The 14,057-nt window shown below is 41.9% G+C and overlaps 1 protein-coding gene across 2 annotated transcripts; it reads left to right on the forward strand.

The window, feature by feature from the left end:
- Positions 1–1,157: 1,157 nt before the first annotated feature.
- rexo2 (RNA exonuclease 2) lies at positions 1,158–10,007 on the forward strand. 2 transcript variants are annotated; one of them, XM_085173657.1, is made up of 7 exons: positions 1,158–1,388; positions 1,636–1,719; positions 1,798–1,875; positions 4,013–4,124; positions 4,675–4,787; positions 5,220–5,273; positions 7,897–10,007. In XM_085173657.1, exons 1-7 carry the CDS (start codon positions 1,173–1,175, stop codon positions 7,987–7,989), a joined length of 750 nt encoding a protein of 249 aa, XP_085029783.1. In that variant the 5' UTR covers positions 1,158–1,172; the 3' UTR covers positions 7,990–10,007. The 2 variants fall into 2 exon arrangements, with proteins under 2 accessions (XP_085029783.1, XP_085029782.1); XM_085173656.1 differs by having other exon boundaries at positions 4,675–4,783.
- Positions 10,008–14,057: the final 4,050 nt, after the last annotated feature.

Genomic DNA, 14,057 nt, shown 5'->3' on the forward strand with positions numbered 1-14,057 from the left:
TGGACAGTGGTTGTGCTTTTGTAACGTTGAGGTATGGACAGCTACACACTGAGGCGTCAGTCCTGCCTGTTCACATTTTATTCTGTAAAAACTAAATTTTCACTGCTTTTATGACCTTTTTAGTGGGGAGAACATTTAAAACATTTAATGATTTAACAAATCTTTTAAATCCTTTGTCCTCCACAATGCTAAATGGCTGGGAGTCCTCAATCACCATGGTAACCAGGTCTTCATCTATTTGAGATTGTTCTCCTGAGGAAAGACAACAAAAACAAAGCACAAATATAAATATCACACACGCAACTTATTGCATTGTATAATATTGTTATATCATTTAGTAACATTACTGCATGCTATATTATCATGGCATTTGATGGCTCACCTGGTCTTGCTCCACAATCGGTGTTCCCCTTATTCTCATGCAAAGCTCTGTAGTGCCTCAGCATGGATGAGGTGTTGTTGTGATATCCCAGCTCCCTGGCACATAGCAAACACTTCACCTTGTACAAAAGTACAGACAGCTTAACATAAATTGTATTGCACCATCAGTATTATGAAAATACATCTTCTGTAGAAATTTACACACCTTGTTGGGAGGAATAAAATCACAATGTTCCCACACAGGGGAGGACATGCTCCTCTTCTTAGCTGGCTCCATTCTCTCCTGACTTCCTCTCATAAACCTCCAAACTGTCTCCAAACTCTCACTAACTGCAACTCTCCATCAAACACCTACATTTTTGAATGAAGTCTGAGGGGTTTCGCTGTCATAGCTCGCGGCAAAGTTCGAACCACGTCCTGAACCAGTCACGTGGTACAGCCGGGCAGCGAGCCTTCGGACGTCATCATTTTCAGCTCCTCCCATAAATGAAGCGAGCCTCGATACGCGCATCGCGGAAACGCCCCCTCCATTACTCGACACAAGCTTTGAAGCCTCGATACAGAACGTCACATCACTACTTCTGTGCAGTAAAAATGAAATAAATGTCCGCATCCACGCTACAGACTGCGGCACGATTTCAGCTGATCGTAGCCAGAGTGCAAGAACCGACAGGCAGGCAGACTCCAAGCACCTGGACTTCAGTAGTGATAGCTGTACACGTACATCCACACCAGCAGGTGGCAGTAATGCAGCAGTTCGTTGCTGAAGGCTCTGTTTGAAAAGTTTTCTTATGGCAAATAAGACCGGAAGTGGGCTCAGCATGCCGGTGTGCTCGGCATGGGCGCTCGCTACATTCAGCAAGAGTCTGTTCGCGCGGTCTCTCGGAAGGGCAGCGCTTAGCCGGACAGGAAGTCCGCTGTTAGCACCAGCCGCAGGTCAGGCATCAACAAGAGGCAGCATGACAGCCACGGGCATGTCCCAGAGAATGGTGTGGGTGGACCTGGAGGTGAGTCACGTCGTGGGAACTGTGGTTATTGCTACAATCACTAAACGCTTTGCTTAGCCGTTGAGTGTAACGGTAAGCTGTGGCACTAGATGGCGCGTATAGCGCTGGATGCTGGAATAGTTGTGTGAAGTGTCCAACGAGCTGTAGGCAGTCCACGCAGGAACATGGCACACGGGTGTGCAGACTTGAGCTGCTGTTCTCAATCTGTCTGTGCTGCTTATAATGACACCTACCTCTGTGTGTGTAGATGACAGGGCTGGACGTGGAAAAGGACCAAATCATTGAAATGGCCTGCCTTATTACAGACTCACACCTGAACATCCTGGCTGAGGTAAAGTGAACGTGAACACTGGAGCCTCTGCTCTTCTCTCTGTCATACAAGTTCAAGGCAGCTGTTGTTTTTCTCCAGGGGCCAAACTTGATCATTAAGCAGCCCGACGAGCTACTGGAAGGGATGTCAGAGTGGTGTAAGGAGCATCACGGAAAGGTAAGCTGGCGTTTGTTCAGGGGCTCGTACCAGTAAAGCAGAAATACAAATTGTTTTTCTACACGTCTGTCAAAAGTCTGTGCTGGAAAGCACCTCTGCAAGAAAACAAACTAATCTAGAATGCTAATGGGAACATGCAGCTCCTTACAACCATAGCGTGAGCACGAATGTTCCCGGCTCCTACACTCTTATGAATCAGTCTCTTCTTAGTCATGTAGAGATTGTGCAGACGTACGTTCTTTCTGCTGGCTGCACTGTGCCATTTGAATGCTCCCTGGGTCAATCCCTGGGTTAGTGTCAATTAATAAAATCTAAAATGTTCACTCACCTAAACTGAAATGAAGGTTCTGGTAAAGCAAATCAAGTTTATTACTTGTCACATTACTGAAGTCCTTTTCATGTTCCAGTTTCTCACAGGCTCACAGGTAACTGTACAGGTGAGACCTGCCGTTTGCCTGTAGGACCAATTCAGAACATGAAGGCTCTGCTTGAGATTCCAACTCTTAAACTTGCTTTGATATTGTTTCACTGAAATTCTCGAGATTCAAAGAGATGTTGATGTGAATGAAGGTGGCCATCATTAGGCTGACAACGTAACACGAACCCATTAAAAAGATTAACCTCTTACCTTAGGGTGGTCCTTAAGTTGACATAAGGTAAGAGGTGACCAGTGTACTGTGGGACGTGTCGTATCTCCCACAGTACACTGGACACATCATTGTCATTTCAAAAATAACCTTTTCCCCCAATCGGGCGTTTAAGTCTGACGTCATTAGCTGTGTCCGGGTCCAAACTCCCCTTCAGGTCCCAAAGTCAAACGATCACTGCAGCATCACTGAGAGTTAAAAACTTTCTAAATTCTTTCATCTGTAATAAAATGATCAGCGTTGCTGCTTTACCAGGTGTAACAATGAAGTTTAACATCCAGGCATCCATGAAAACGGAAGTTATTAAATTTAACAGAGTTAGAAGTTAGCAGGAAGTTAGCTCGCTAGTTAGCTAAACATGATATAGCATGTTCTGACTGAGAGATTTCTGAAAGAATCCAAACGTACAGCTCTGCTGTCACTTCCAACATAAATGAAGACAGAAAACTAAACAGCAGTGACGTTTGTAGGGTTACTGAAGTTGGACTAGCTGCTATATAATGATGTGCTACGTGATCGCTAGCTACACAGCTATGTTAGCATAAACACAGTGAAGCTGGAGGATGAAGCTAACTTTATTCCACTGGATAAAAGTTAACGTGAAGGTTCCTGATGGTTAGGGACAAATGCAGTCGCATGGCAGGATGCTGTAAACAGACCAAACTTCAGTCAGGAGAACAACTGAGATAATCCATCCACAATACGAGGTTAGTCATTCATATACTGCTGCAGGGGCTGGAGTTACATCGTAAGGTTTAAAAACCGAGAGAGGCCGACAGTGATCACTGACTGTTTTTAGGGGCTTGTTCAGATTAAACAGAACATGATGCAAAACATTAAAACATGTTAAAACACAACAGCCTTAATAAACACAGTTGTTTGGACTGAAGCAGGGTTCATACGTCATCACTTAAGGACCAGGTTACCAGTGCATGAACTTTACTATCATTCAGTCCACATACTTAACTCCAAGGTTTGACGTATCCGGACCCAAAACAAAATCTTCTGATCCTCTGTAGCTCTTAAATGAGATAAATGCAGCTTTGCACAAGAGCATGACATGTGACACCATGTCAGACTAACGTTAAACCAGAATGTACACAGTGTGTGAATAATGAAGTCTCCCTTTGCTGCTTCAGCAGAGGTTAAGTAGCACCAGGTGCTGCTAATCAATGGACTGATTAATCAGAAGTTTTGACAATTTGCTGGTCTGGACATCAGCAATGATCTTACAGAAACAGTTGGTGCGAAATCATTTAAAGTTCATCATTTCACAGGGAGAAAGATTCAGGGAGGTGCAGTTACCAATCTCCCCAGAAGTTAATGTCATTGTAACCTCAGGTTGTGCAACACTGAGAGAAACCCAGACAGCAGTTCAGATGTTAGTGTTTGTGCTCACATGCCTGCTTTTCCACTTTACTGTTGTGTTGTTTGAACGATGAGGCGTGTTTTAAAGTGAAGTAACAAAGTCTGGTGTACTTGTGTCTCAGTCAGGACTGACCCAGGCTGTACGGGACAGTAAAATCACCCTGGAACAAGCAGAGTATGAGTTCCTGTCCTTTGTCAGACAGCACACACCACCTGGACAATGTCCCCTCGCTGGTAAACTCTGATCTTTCTGTTCGTGACCTGGGCACAAAGTCATGATTCTGCATGTCTGTCTGTGGTACTGTGTGGGTGATTATGCCTAGCATCTCTGTAATGACTCTCCGGTGAAGCTACAGGAGCTCGAGGAGAGCCAATCGTCAGCTTAGCTTTCCTTAGCTGTGATTACTCTAATTAGATCAGGGGTGGGGAACTGCAGGCCTCGAGCACCTGCAGGTTCTCACCCTGGATCAGATGTTCATCACCAGGCCTCTGGAGAACTTGAAGACATGTCGAGGAGGTCATTTAGCCATTTAAACCTGCAGGACACCCCTGGAGGCCTGGAGCTCCCCACCCTGTGTTAGATAATGCACAGTGAGCTCATGAAAGTGATTAACATGCTGAGTGTGAAAGGACCGAGTCAGGTGTCGGTGATCTGTTTCTTCTGCTTCACTCATACTGGACTCAAAGCTCAGACTACACTGCAGATCATGTGTGTAGCAGCAGCACATGTGCTGGTGTCAGTGATTGGCTCGAGGAGTCATGCTTGTGATTGGTTGTTCTACAGGTAACTCTGTGCATGCGGATAAGAGGTTCCTGGACAAGTATATGCCACAGTTCATGCACCACCTTCACTACAGAATCATCGACGTGAGCACCATCAAGGAGCTCAGCAGGCAGGTGACTTTAGGAGCTGACCTCAGAATAATCTGCCACATCTGTCTCTCAGGGTGGCGTCTTCATGTGGAGAGCCACGGTTAAACACTGTTGGTCACAGGGAGTGTGGGTGGGGTGGGGGGGACTACACCCATAAACATGAATGTATATTTCCATTTCCTAATCAAACCCTTTATAGAGATGAATGCCCACAGATTCATGGCTCAGGTATTTTAGAGTTTACATGTTTGCCAGAGACAAGCCGCACTCACTCACGTGGTTTCTCCCTTTGATGTGAACTAACGTTGTGAGAACCGTTTACTGCAGTTAATGCACCGCTGCACATCATAGCAAAGAAAGGTTGCATGGCATTTTCATCCCATACATAAAAATCATAAATGTATCAGTAATCAGTAGTAAAAAAGAAATTGACTTTCTTTCTATAAACACTTTCAGACGCTGGTTTCCAGAAGAATACAAAACGGTGCCTCACAAGAAAGCAACACACAGGTAAAGAAAAAGATATCAACATATATATGAAACGGCCTTCAGTTTTATTTATGCAGCATCAAAACCTAACAACAGTCGCCTCAAGGTGCTTTAGATTGTAAGGTAGGCCCTACAGTAATGCAGAGAACCCCAACAATCAGAAAACAGTTGACATCGGGAAGGAAAAACTCCCTTTTAACAGGAAGAAACCTTCAGCAGAACCTCCGGTTGGGGGCGAGGCGACGAAGACAGGATAAAGACATGCTGTGGAAGAGAGACAGAGATTAATAACAAGTGTGATTCAGTGCAGAGAGGTCTGTTAACACATAGTGAGAGAAGAAGAAACACCCAGTGCATCATGGGAATCCCCGGCAGCCTACGTCTATTGCAGCATAACTAAGGGAGGATTCAGGGTCACCTGGTCCAGCCCTAACTATATGCTTTAGCAAAAAGGAAAGTTTGAAGCCTAATCTTGAAAGTAGAGATAGTGTCTGTCTCCTGAATCCAAACTGGAAGCTGGTTCCACAGAAGAGGGGCCTGAAAACTGAAGGCTCTGCCTCCCATTCTACTTTTAAATACTCTAGGAACAACAAGTAGGCCTGCAGAGCGAGAGCATGAGCTCTCTGTAAGAGAGTGAAGATTGCACCTGGTTATTGAAGATCTTGAATGAGATGTTGAACAGAATAGTGCACAGCCAACTTTTTTCTTCCTCAGGGTGATATGCAGGGTGATAAGGCCTCGAGGCCTGGAGTTGAACCCCCTGGTGTAAAGCTAGTTACAGATGCTGTGTTGGGTTTAGCTTGGTCCTGCTGAAATATGGAAATATGAAAAAAGACATCATTGTGGGAGCGTGTGCTGCTCTAAAACCTGTAGAGTGAGGGGAAAGTATGTGATCCCCTGTTAAGGTTGCACACTTCCTGAACTCAGCAGTCAAACAAAGAAACAGCACAGAGGACATTTCTACCACAGGTGCCTCTGTGAGGAGGGTGAGGGTAGCACTGGTGTTCATTCTTCATGAGGACAATAAAGACACGTCCTCATAAGGACAGATTCATATTGCTGTGTGGTAATTATCAAATGCATCTTGGGCCATCGTGATGAAGGAACATGGACATAATGAAACTTTATACGGGGAAGCAACCTCGTGCGTTACTTGTTGAAAAGAGTCACGGCCCAAACACATTACTCTGAACTGTTGTGATATATTATTTTGTAATAGAGCTGGGCGATAGAACGATAACGATGTGTATTGTGAAATAACTTTTTCTCGATAGAAAAATTAAACTATTGCGATAGACCTCACCGCTCTTGTCCTCTTAACAAAAAGAAAAAAGAAAAAAAAAAGAACAGCCAATCCAAATTAAGTAGCGCAGAGCCGAACCAATCACAGCCGCAGCGTCACGTCATGTGACTTGTTACGTGCAGCACAAGTGCCAAGCCACACATGTGTATTTGTTTGGGAAGCAGCCAGCCGCTGTGCCGCCCGGGTAATGGAGGAAATGAGTGTGCTGACTAGAGAAAAATCAACCGAGAGCGTGAGCGAAGGTTACCGAAGAGAAAACAGATGATGGTTCCAACGCCGGAGAGATTGTTGAATGGAAGAGCCACAGAAGTTCTGTAGTGTGAAGGTATTTCTGCTGTTTCAAGTCTGACAAAAACAGAGCAGCGCACTGTAAATGTGCCGAAAGCAAGTCTGGAAACACAATAAAGCGGTGCATGCTCAGTCTCTGACTGGAAGCGCTAATTCATCATTCGGCTTCTGTCAGACTACAGTAACTGTTAACACTGTTTGAAAAGCTCAGCTATACAACAAGGAGAGATCGAGAATTTCTTTTAGTTCTCAGTTTATTTGATATTGACAAAAGTTAGTCAATTTTGTTCTTCTGTAAAACAAACTAAGATTTATTTTTAGAATTAATATTTTGTTTCTAAGTGGAATTGACAATTTAGTCTGTTTTGTTTGTTCTGTTTTGAAACTTAAACGCTTTAGCGGCTGCCTTTTGTGTAGTTTGCAATATTTGCCTTTATTTATCTGAAAAAGTCTCATGTTCATTAAGTACATCTACCCTGTTGAACTTATTATGGGAAATAAATATTTAAATCCAAACAAGCTGCTGATTATTTCACATTTTACTTGTGAGCAACGGCACATTTAAATCTTACAAATATAGTTATTTGGCTTATATCGTGATAAATATCGTTATCGCCTGAAATGAAAAAAACATATCGTGATATGAAAAAATCTTATATCGCCCAGCTCTATTTTGTAATAATAATAATAATTTCAGTGTATTATGTGATGTTAGTGGACTATTACACAGTCCAAAAATGTAAAAGGCCTCCACAGCCTAATCTTCACACTTTGCTGTTCATATCTCTTTTTTAGACATGAAGCTGACATTCTGATGGTTAATAGTAGTTCATGTTTTTTAAAATCTTCCACCATAAATATAAGTTTAAACAAACACGCAGCCTGAGCTCATTTGCAAAGTGTTTGATGCCCTTCACAGGGCGTGGAGCTGAGCTTTTAGGTGGGAGCCACCTTTGCAGAATCTTGTTTTAATCCTGGAACGAAGTGTGTATGTGGAGGTGAATGTAGAAATATCCACGATGGTAAAGTTAAAATGGAGGTTTTCTTCTTTAGAGCGCTGGAGGACATCCAGGAGAGCATCAAGGAGCTGCAGTACTACAGAGCCAACATCTTCAAAGCATCAGAGAAGAACTGCACGATTGTTGAAAATGGAGGCAGCAGTACGAGTTAGCACAGAATGAGAATAGTCTTCAGTGTTATTATCGTATTGCCATCGGTTTTCGTTTGTGCACTTGTGAATGCTCAATAATCCTTTGTTAGAATATTGTTAGTGGTAAATTTCAAGGTTTCATTGAGAGAAGCAAGCAGCAGTTTTTTGTTTTTCTTTTCAGGAGAAATCCTTTTTTCCAGGTTTATGATGGTGATCTTTGGTAGATTGTGTCTGATGCAATTTTCAATTGTTCTTGTTTTGAAAGTGAAACCAAATAAATCTGGTTGTACCTGTGGAAAAACCTCGTTTCCTTACTGTCATGTACCACGTGATGCAGGAAATGGGAGCAACTATAACAGAAAATACCCAAATATTTGTTTATCCATTTCAAGTTCTTTATTTTGAATGTGATGTAGATAATGCAGTGCAATGACATGTTGGAATATTTAACATCTAAGTGAAGTGACGGACGTGAAACAAACTCAAACGTCTTCATACTGTTACATTTCTAACAGTACAGTAGTTTTATTTTCTGATCATATGTTTGGAGCCTTTGTTGGACGGTGGCAGCAAAGGGCCAGATTCAAATCCAGCCCATGCAGCATGTGGTCTGCTTACTGAGCTAAACTGGCACCATATAGGTTTGAAAAGTCGTGTCATTGCTGACTGGTGACGTGGGTTCAACGTAAATGGAAATGATGTGTTACTTGTTTGAGTCAGTAAGTCAAAGCTCATACACAATATGCAAAGAATGGACAGCAGGGTGGCGTTAGAGTAAAACTTGGTTTAAACTGATTTAGACGAAGTGTCTTTGAAAGTGTAAGAGAATCTTTTGAATAAATGGAAAATGCTTCAAATCAAGACCAGTAAGTTACCTGACTTTAAATTCAGTGCACAGTATGTACTATTATATAAACCTGTGATGAAGCAGCTCTGCCACGAATTCTTTACATTTTAGTTTTTTGTTGACATTTTAAAATGTTCATTTTAATTTGTGTTTATTTTTGAGGTAATATCAAAATCCTTCAAAGACAGCAATCCTATCAATGCCTCTAAGGCTTTATTTGTTACGTTACATTGTAGCCATTCTCTTTGGTCTTGTCCAAAGGACATTGTTCCAGCGTGGTGTTTTTTACCACCTGTCATACTGGGTTTGGTTTGCCAAGCTGCAGTATTCTTCTGTATAACTTCCTGCCAGATTGATGGGTAGCAGAAATTGCTTCTCTAAGATCATTGTTGATGTCCAGACCAACAAACTGCCAGAGTCTCAAATACTTTGGTATTAGTGATGGGATTTCCGGCTCTTTTTAGAGAACCGTCTCTTTCGGCTGCCAACCAGCTCTTCAGGTTGTTTTGTTGCTTTAATTAATTTATCAACAACAATACAAAATTATGGACAAAAGGAATTACTAACGCCCACTCACATCCTGGGCTTAAGGCGTCCTGTCCTGTGGAGGTGGCTCTTCTATGTTGTGCCGCAAGCGCATGGCACAACACGGAAGAGCCACCTCCACAGGACAAGACTCAGCAGTCCATCTGCATCTAAAGGTCAAAGGTCACTCTTTCGAGGATGCCAATGTTCACATTTTGGACAGAGAGGACAGATGGCTTGAAAGAGGAGTGAAAGAAGCATCTATGTCCACTGTGAGCGACCATCTTTGAACAGAGGCGGTGGTTTACGACACCAACTCTCTGCCATCTATAATCCAGTTTTGAGTTCCCTCCCCAGACGCCTTAACGCCCACTCACATCCTGGGCCATCTGACCTCAGGACATCACATGATAAGGTGGGGCCAGGTTTCACAATGAACTCACCTGAAACTCTGGCTGATTGGGACCCACACCCAGTTTCACACCTTGGCTCAGGCGATTAGAGGATCATCAGGGGGTCCTTTTGTCCCTCTGTGGGGGGAAACTCCCACTAGGTTTATATCTGGGACTCTCCACCATTTGACCTTAGAACTGAAGAAGCTTCTCGGATGAAGGTGAAACGTCTTCAAGTAACTTAAAGAAGTCCAGACGCTTTTCTTTGCAAGCTCCTTAGACTACGATGACCTGGATGACTGAGAACCTTCACAGACAAAATTGACTGATGTGGCATTCTTATGGGAAACTTGAGTTTTGCTGGAGCATTTATGTGCTTTGATGTTCCTGCTTGACTTAATCTCTCTTATCTCGGTTTACTTCATATTGGCAGATGTTCCTTTCATTTAATTGCCTGTGGCAACTACTGTCTCTGTGTATTTTAATGGCCTTTTAAAATTAAATAATACACAGACTCAGGCCAGCTGATAGAAATGTGAAGTTATTGAGTTTCCCAAATGAATACATTGACATGAACAGTGAGTGGAGCTATTTTCACTTCACCTGGCTCCCGGGCTATGCCATGAATCAAAGTGTTGTGAACATACTGCCTACTGCTCAACTGATTCAGTAACTGTCCCTGCTCGTTTCATGGAAGAGACGGACAAACAATGAAGGCTGTGCAGCTCGAGCTCATGACACCATCACAAGGTCGGAGGCTGCACGTGTCAAAACCCTAACAAAGAAGGACAGCCTGTGTGGCTGTGCAAACATGTATGCTGCCACTCAGCTGACTTTGCACTTTAATAAAGTAGATGCAAAAGTTAATCAGTAAAAGAATGTAACAACCTTTATTACTGCTTTATTTGCCTTCACTTTTACCTCCAGTTACAACTTTATTGTGCCTACTGTCAGTCAGCTCATCGGAAAATCAAGGTAGTGAACATCAGAGTAGGGCTGTGCGATACGACCAAAATCTCACATCCTGATATAAAACATCTATCGTCCGATAACGATATAAATCACATAAATGTAACATTTTCTGTAAATTCTGTGAATCTCGGGCAGCTCGACTTGTGTGAAGTGTTTCCAGCTGGGCGTCGTGTAGCTGGAGTCGGGTGTTTTAACCAATGCATGAAACGATACATTTTTAGACACATTGTAGACAAGTTGTAACGGCGCCGTTTTCTTTGTGAGTATTTATTACACGGCGTGCTGTTCTAACGTTTGAGTCTAAGGTTTATTTTTTAGCACCTGGCGTCTTTTTTACTTCTCATCCGTAAATAATCTGCTCTTTCACATGATTCAGTTTATTTTGAAAAGTCTCAACAGGATCTTGAGCTTCATTGTGAAAGGTTTATGTGGAAAATAAACAAGCGGACACGCGATGGTGTTACCGTCGTTGTTGCTAACGACAACACATAAAAACAGGCGTTTGTCCGTCCGTAGTGTGGTTATATTAAATATAAGAGAAAGAGAGAACTTTAATAAATTAATATAGCCACTACAGTGACATCAGAACCATGAAAAAATATTGGCGTAAACAGTTTATTTTGCGACACCACGAAACAAACGATAGCGTAAAATGAAACGACAGATGTTTTTATATCATCATGCAATATATATCGTTATATCGAACAGCCCTACATCAGATTGCCCCGATGCATCCGTGGCAGTGTGTATGACAGGTTAAAAACATGGGTTGTACAAATGTGTGTGACTGCTTTGTATGTTCATTACTTACATATTAAAAATACTATACTTACTAGGCCTAAGAATCACCACCTTAAGCGTGAATGAATACTTTTTAGTATTTAGTATTCACTTTTCTAAAAAGTGAATACTTTTTAGAAAAGACTAGCAGTTTTCTACAACAGTAGCATTTTAACCACACAAAGCACTTCACAACAAGCCATCAGAGTTTTGTGTGGCAGAAGTTGTGAAAAGGTGGAGCTGAAACACTACGAGAGAAAAAGAAACAAAAAATCAAATGAGCTGACATGTTAGCTGTGAGGGCTGCTGCTGCACTTTAAACAGGAGTAGCAACAACAAACAACTAGCAGCAAGCCCTCGCTCTCACAGCAGGCTGCTATTAGCACCACCTGTAGAGAACTGGGGGGGCGTCCCAAAAAGAGTGAGGAAGTGACCGAGATAAATAGGAGAGACATAATTTAGGAAGGGAGAGATTCAAGTCAAATAAATTGCTACTTTGACCACGAGTCACTCCTAGTAGCTAAAGTGTAGCTTTTAATTGTCACATGCTGCAGTGCAGTGCAACTAAGGACCGACCCTAAAAGATCTTGGCCCTAAAAGTCTAAAAAATATGATGTCCAACCCCAGATTTCATATTTGATAAGGTTTGTAGTCAGGCCTTGATCAGGTGACCGTGAATCCTTCTTTAGTTACGTTGCAATAGCCGTAGACTGCTGCGGGCTTCCCATGTTCACTCACTTTCCCCGATACCTGTTCACTTAAGTTATTCAACAGATCAAGATAAAATACAAGTTAAAGTACAGCCCTCAAAGAAGTTTGCAACAACTATGGTTAGCACAAAGACACAGGCTGCACAGGCAGTTAAAAATCACAGCTTGTCAGTTTTTGTGGCTCTTTAATAACACAGGACATATGTCATTGGAAAGATTAAAAGCTCCTGAAAAACTGCATTTGTCTAACGAATAACCTGTTTGGTTTAAAAATGTGAAGTTTATGATTTCTGTATACTAATATAATTCAATTCAGTTTTAGTTATACAGCACCAAATCACAACAACAGGAGCCTCAAGGCGCTTTATATATATCAGATAACCAGTGTAAAGCAGCAAACGTAAAACAGCAGGTACAAAAATGACTATAAAGCAAATAAGGACAAAGACATGAGCAGATAAATGCAGTGACCCTCACTGAGATACACACAGCAGTCACATTCATTTAAAGCAGAGCTGGGAAAAGGCACTTAATTAACTCTCCTCACAGAGAGCAGGAGTGGCACTAATCTAAAAATAGATAAGGTTCAGTTAGCTAAATTATACATACCTGAAGCTCCATCTAGGTATCCCCTCCTCCTACGTCCTGCAGTGTGTATCTGAGCAGCAACACAAGCACACACTGAAGGTAAGTGTGACTGCACTCAAACATTAGACGTGAAGGAGGATAAACACCACTTTTCATGAAACAAACAGGAAAATGTGGCTTTCAAGAAAGAACTAATTTTATATGGTAAAAAGTTCACACTATTTAACCTTGGAAAAGTTTTAGTGACGGGCAGCATTACTAGATAAACACATTCAACTCCAAAATCAAATCTATTTTTACAATTAATAATTTTCGGCCAGAAATTGCAGTCTTGAGAAATTAAAGAGTGAAGTAGGCCCACCCCACTTTGCAGTTATTTATTTGTAAAACATGTTTGGAATCATGTCTGATTTTCGTTCCACTTCTCACGTGTTCACCACTTTGTGTTGGTCTTTCACCTGGAAGTCCAATAACACTGATTCATGTTTGTGGCTGTAATGTGACAAAATGTGGGAAAGTTCAAGGGGGCCGAATACTTTTGCAACCCACTGTACATGTAATGTTTTGAGAAATCACAAATGTTCCACACAAAGTTTAAAAAAAAAATGGTCAGGACGGTACTGGAAAATTCATAATATCAATCAATCAATTTTATTTGTATAGCAAACAACAACTGTTGACCAAAGTACTGTACAATAAAATAATCAGATAAAATTTAAAAGGAAAGTAAGATAAAAGATAAGAAAATAATAAGAATAAAATAATGACAGATTCATACAGAATTAAGACAAAGAGAAAAAATGGGTGATATGATATGTAAAGGCAGTTTATTCCACAGTTTCAGAGCAGTCGCAGCAAAAGCCTGATCTCCTCTGTGTTTTAATCTAGACCGAGGGACAATTAGAAGCATTTGGTCCGCAGACCTCAAAGATCTCGCCTGAGTATACCAATTTAAAAGATCAGAAAGATATATAGGAGCTAGTTCATGCAATGTTTTACAAGCAGGTGTGAAGATCTTAAAATCAATTCGAAAACTTACTGGCAGCCAGTGTAGCGAGGCAAGTATAGGGGATATGTGCTCTCGCTTCCACTTGCCAGTCAGAAGCCTTGCTGCAGCATTTTGAACCAGCTGTAGTCGGCCAATAGATGATGAAGTGACGCCAGAGTAGAGACCTGCAGAAGTCGAGGCGAGATGAAATAAAGGCATGGATTGCTTTCTCAAAGTCTCTGAAGCAGAGAAATGGCTTCAC

The sequence above is a fragment of the Neolamprologus multifasciatus genome, chromosome 10, assembly GCF_963576455.1.
Source record: "Neolamprologus multifasciatus chromosome 10, fNeoMul1.2, whole genome shotgun sequence".
Classification (NCBI taxonomy): domain Eukaryota; kingdom Metazoa; phylum Chordata; class Actinopteri; order Cichliformes; family Cichlidae; genus Neolamprologus; species Neolamprologus multifasciatus.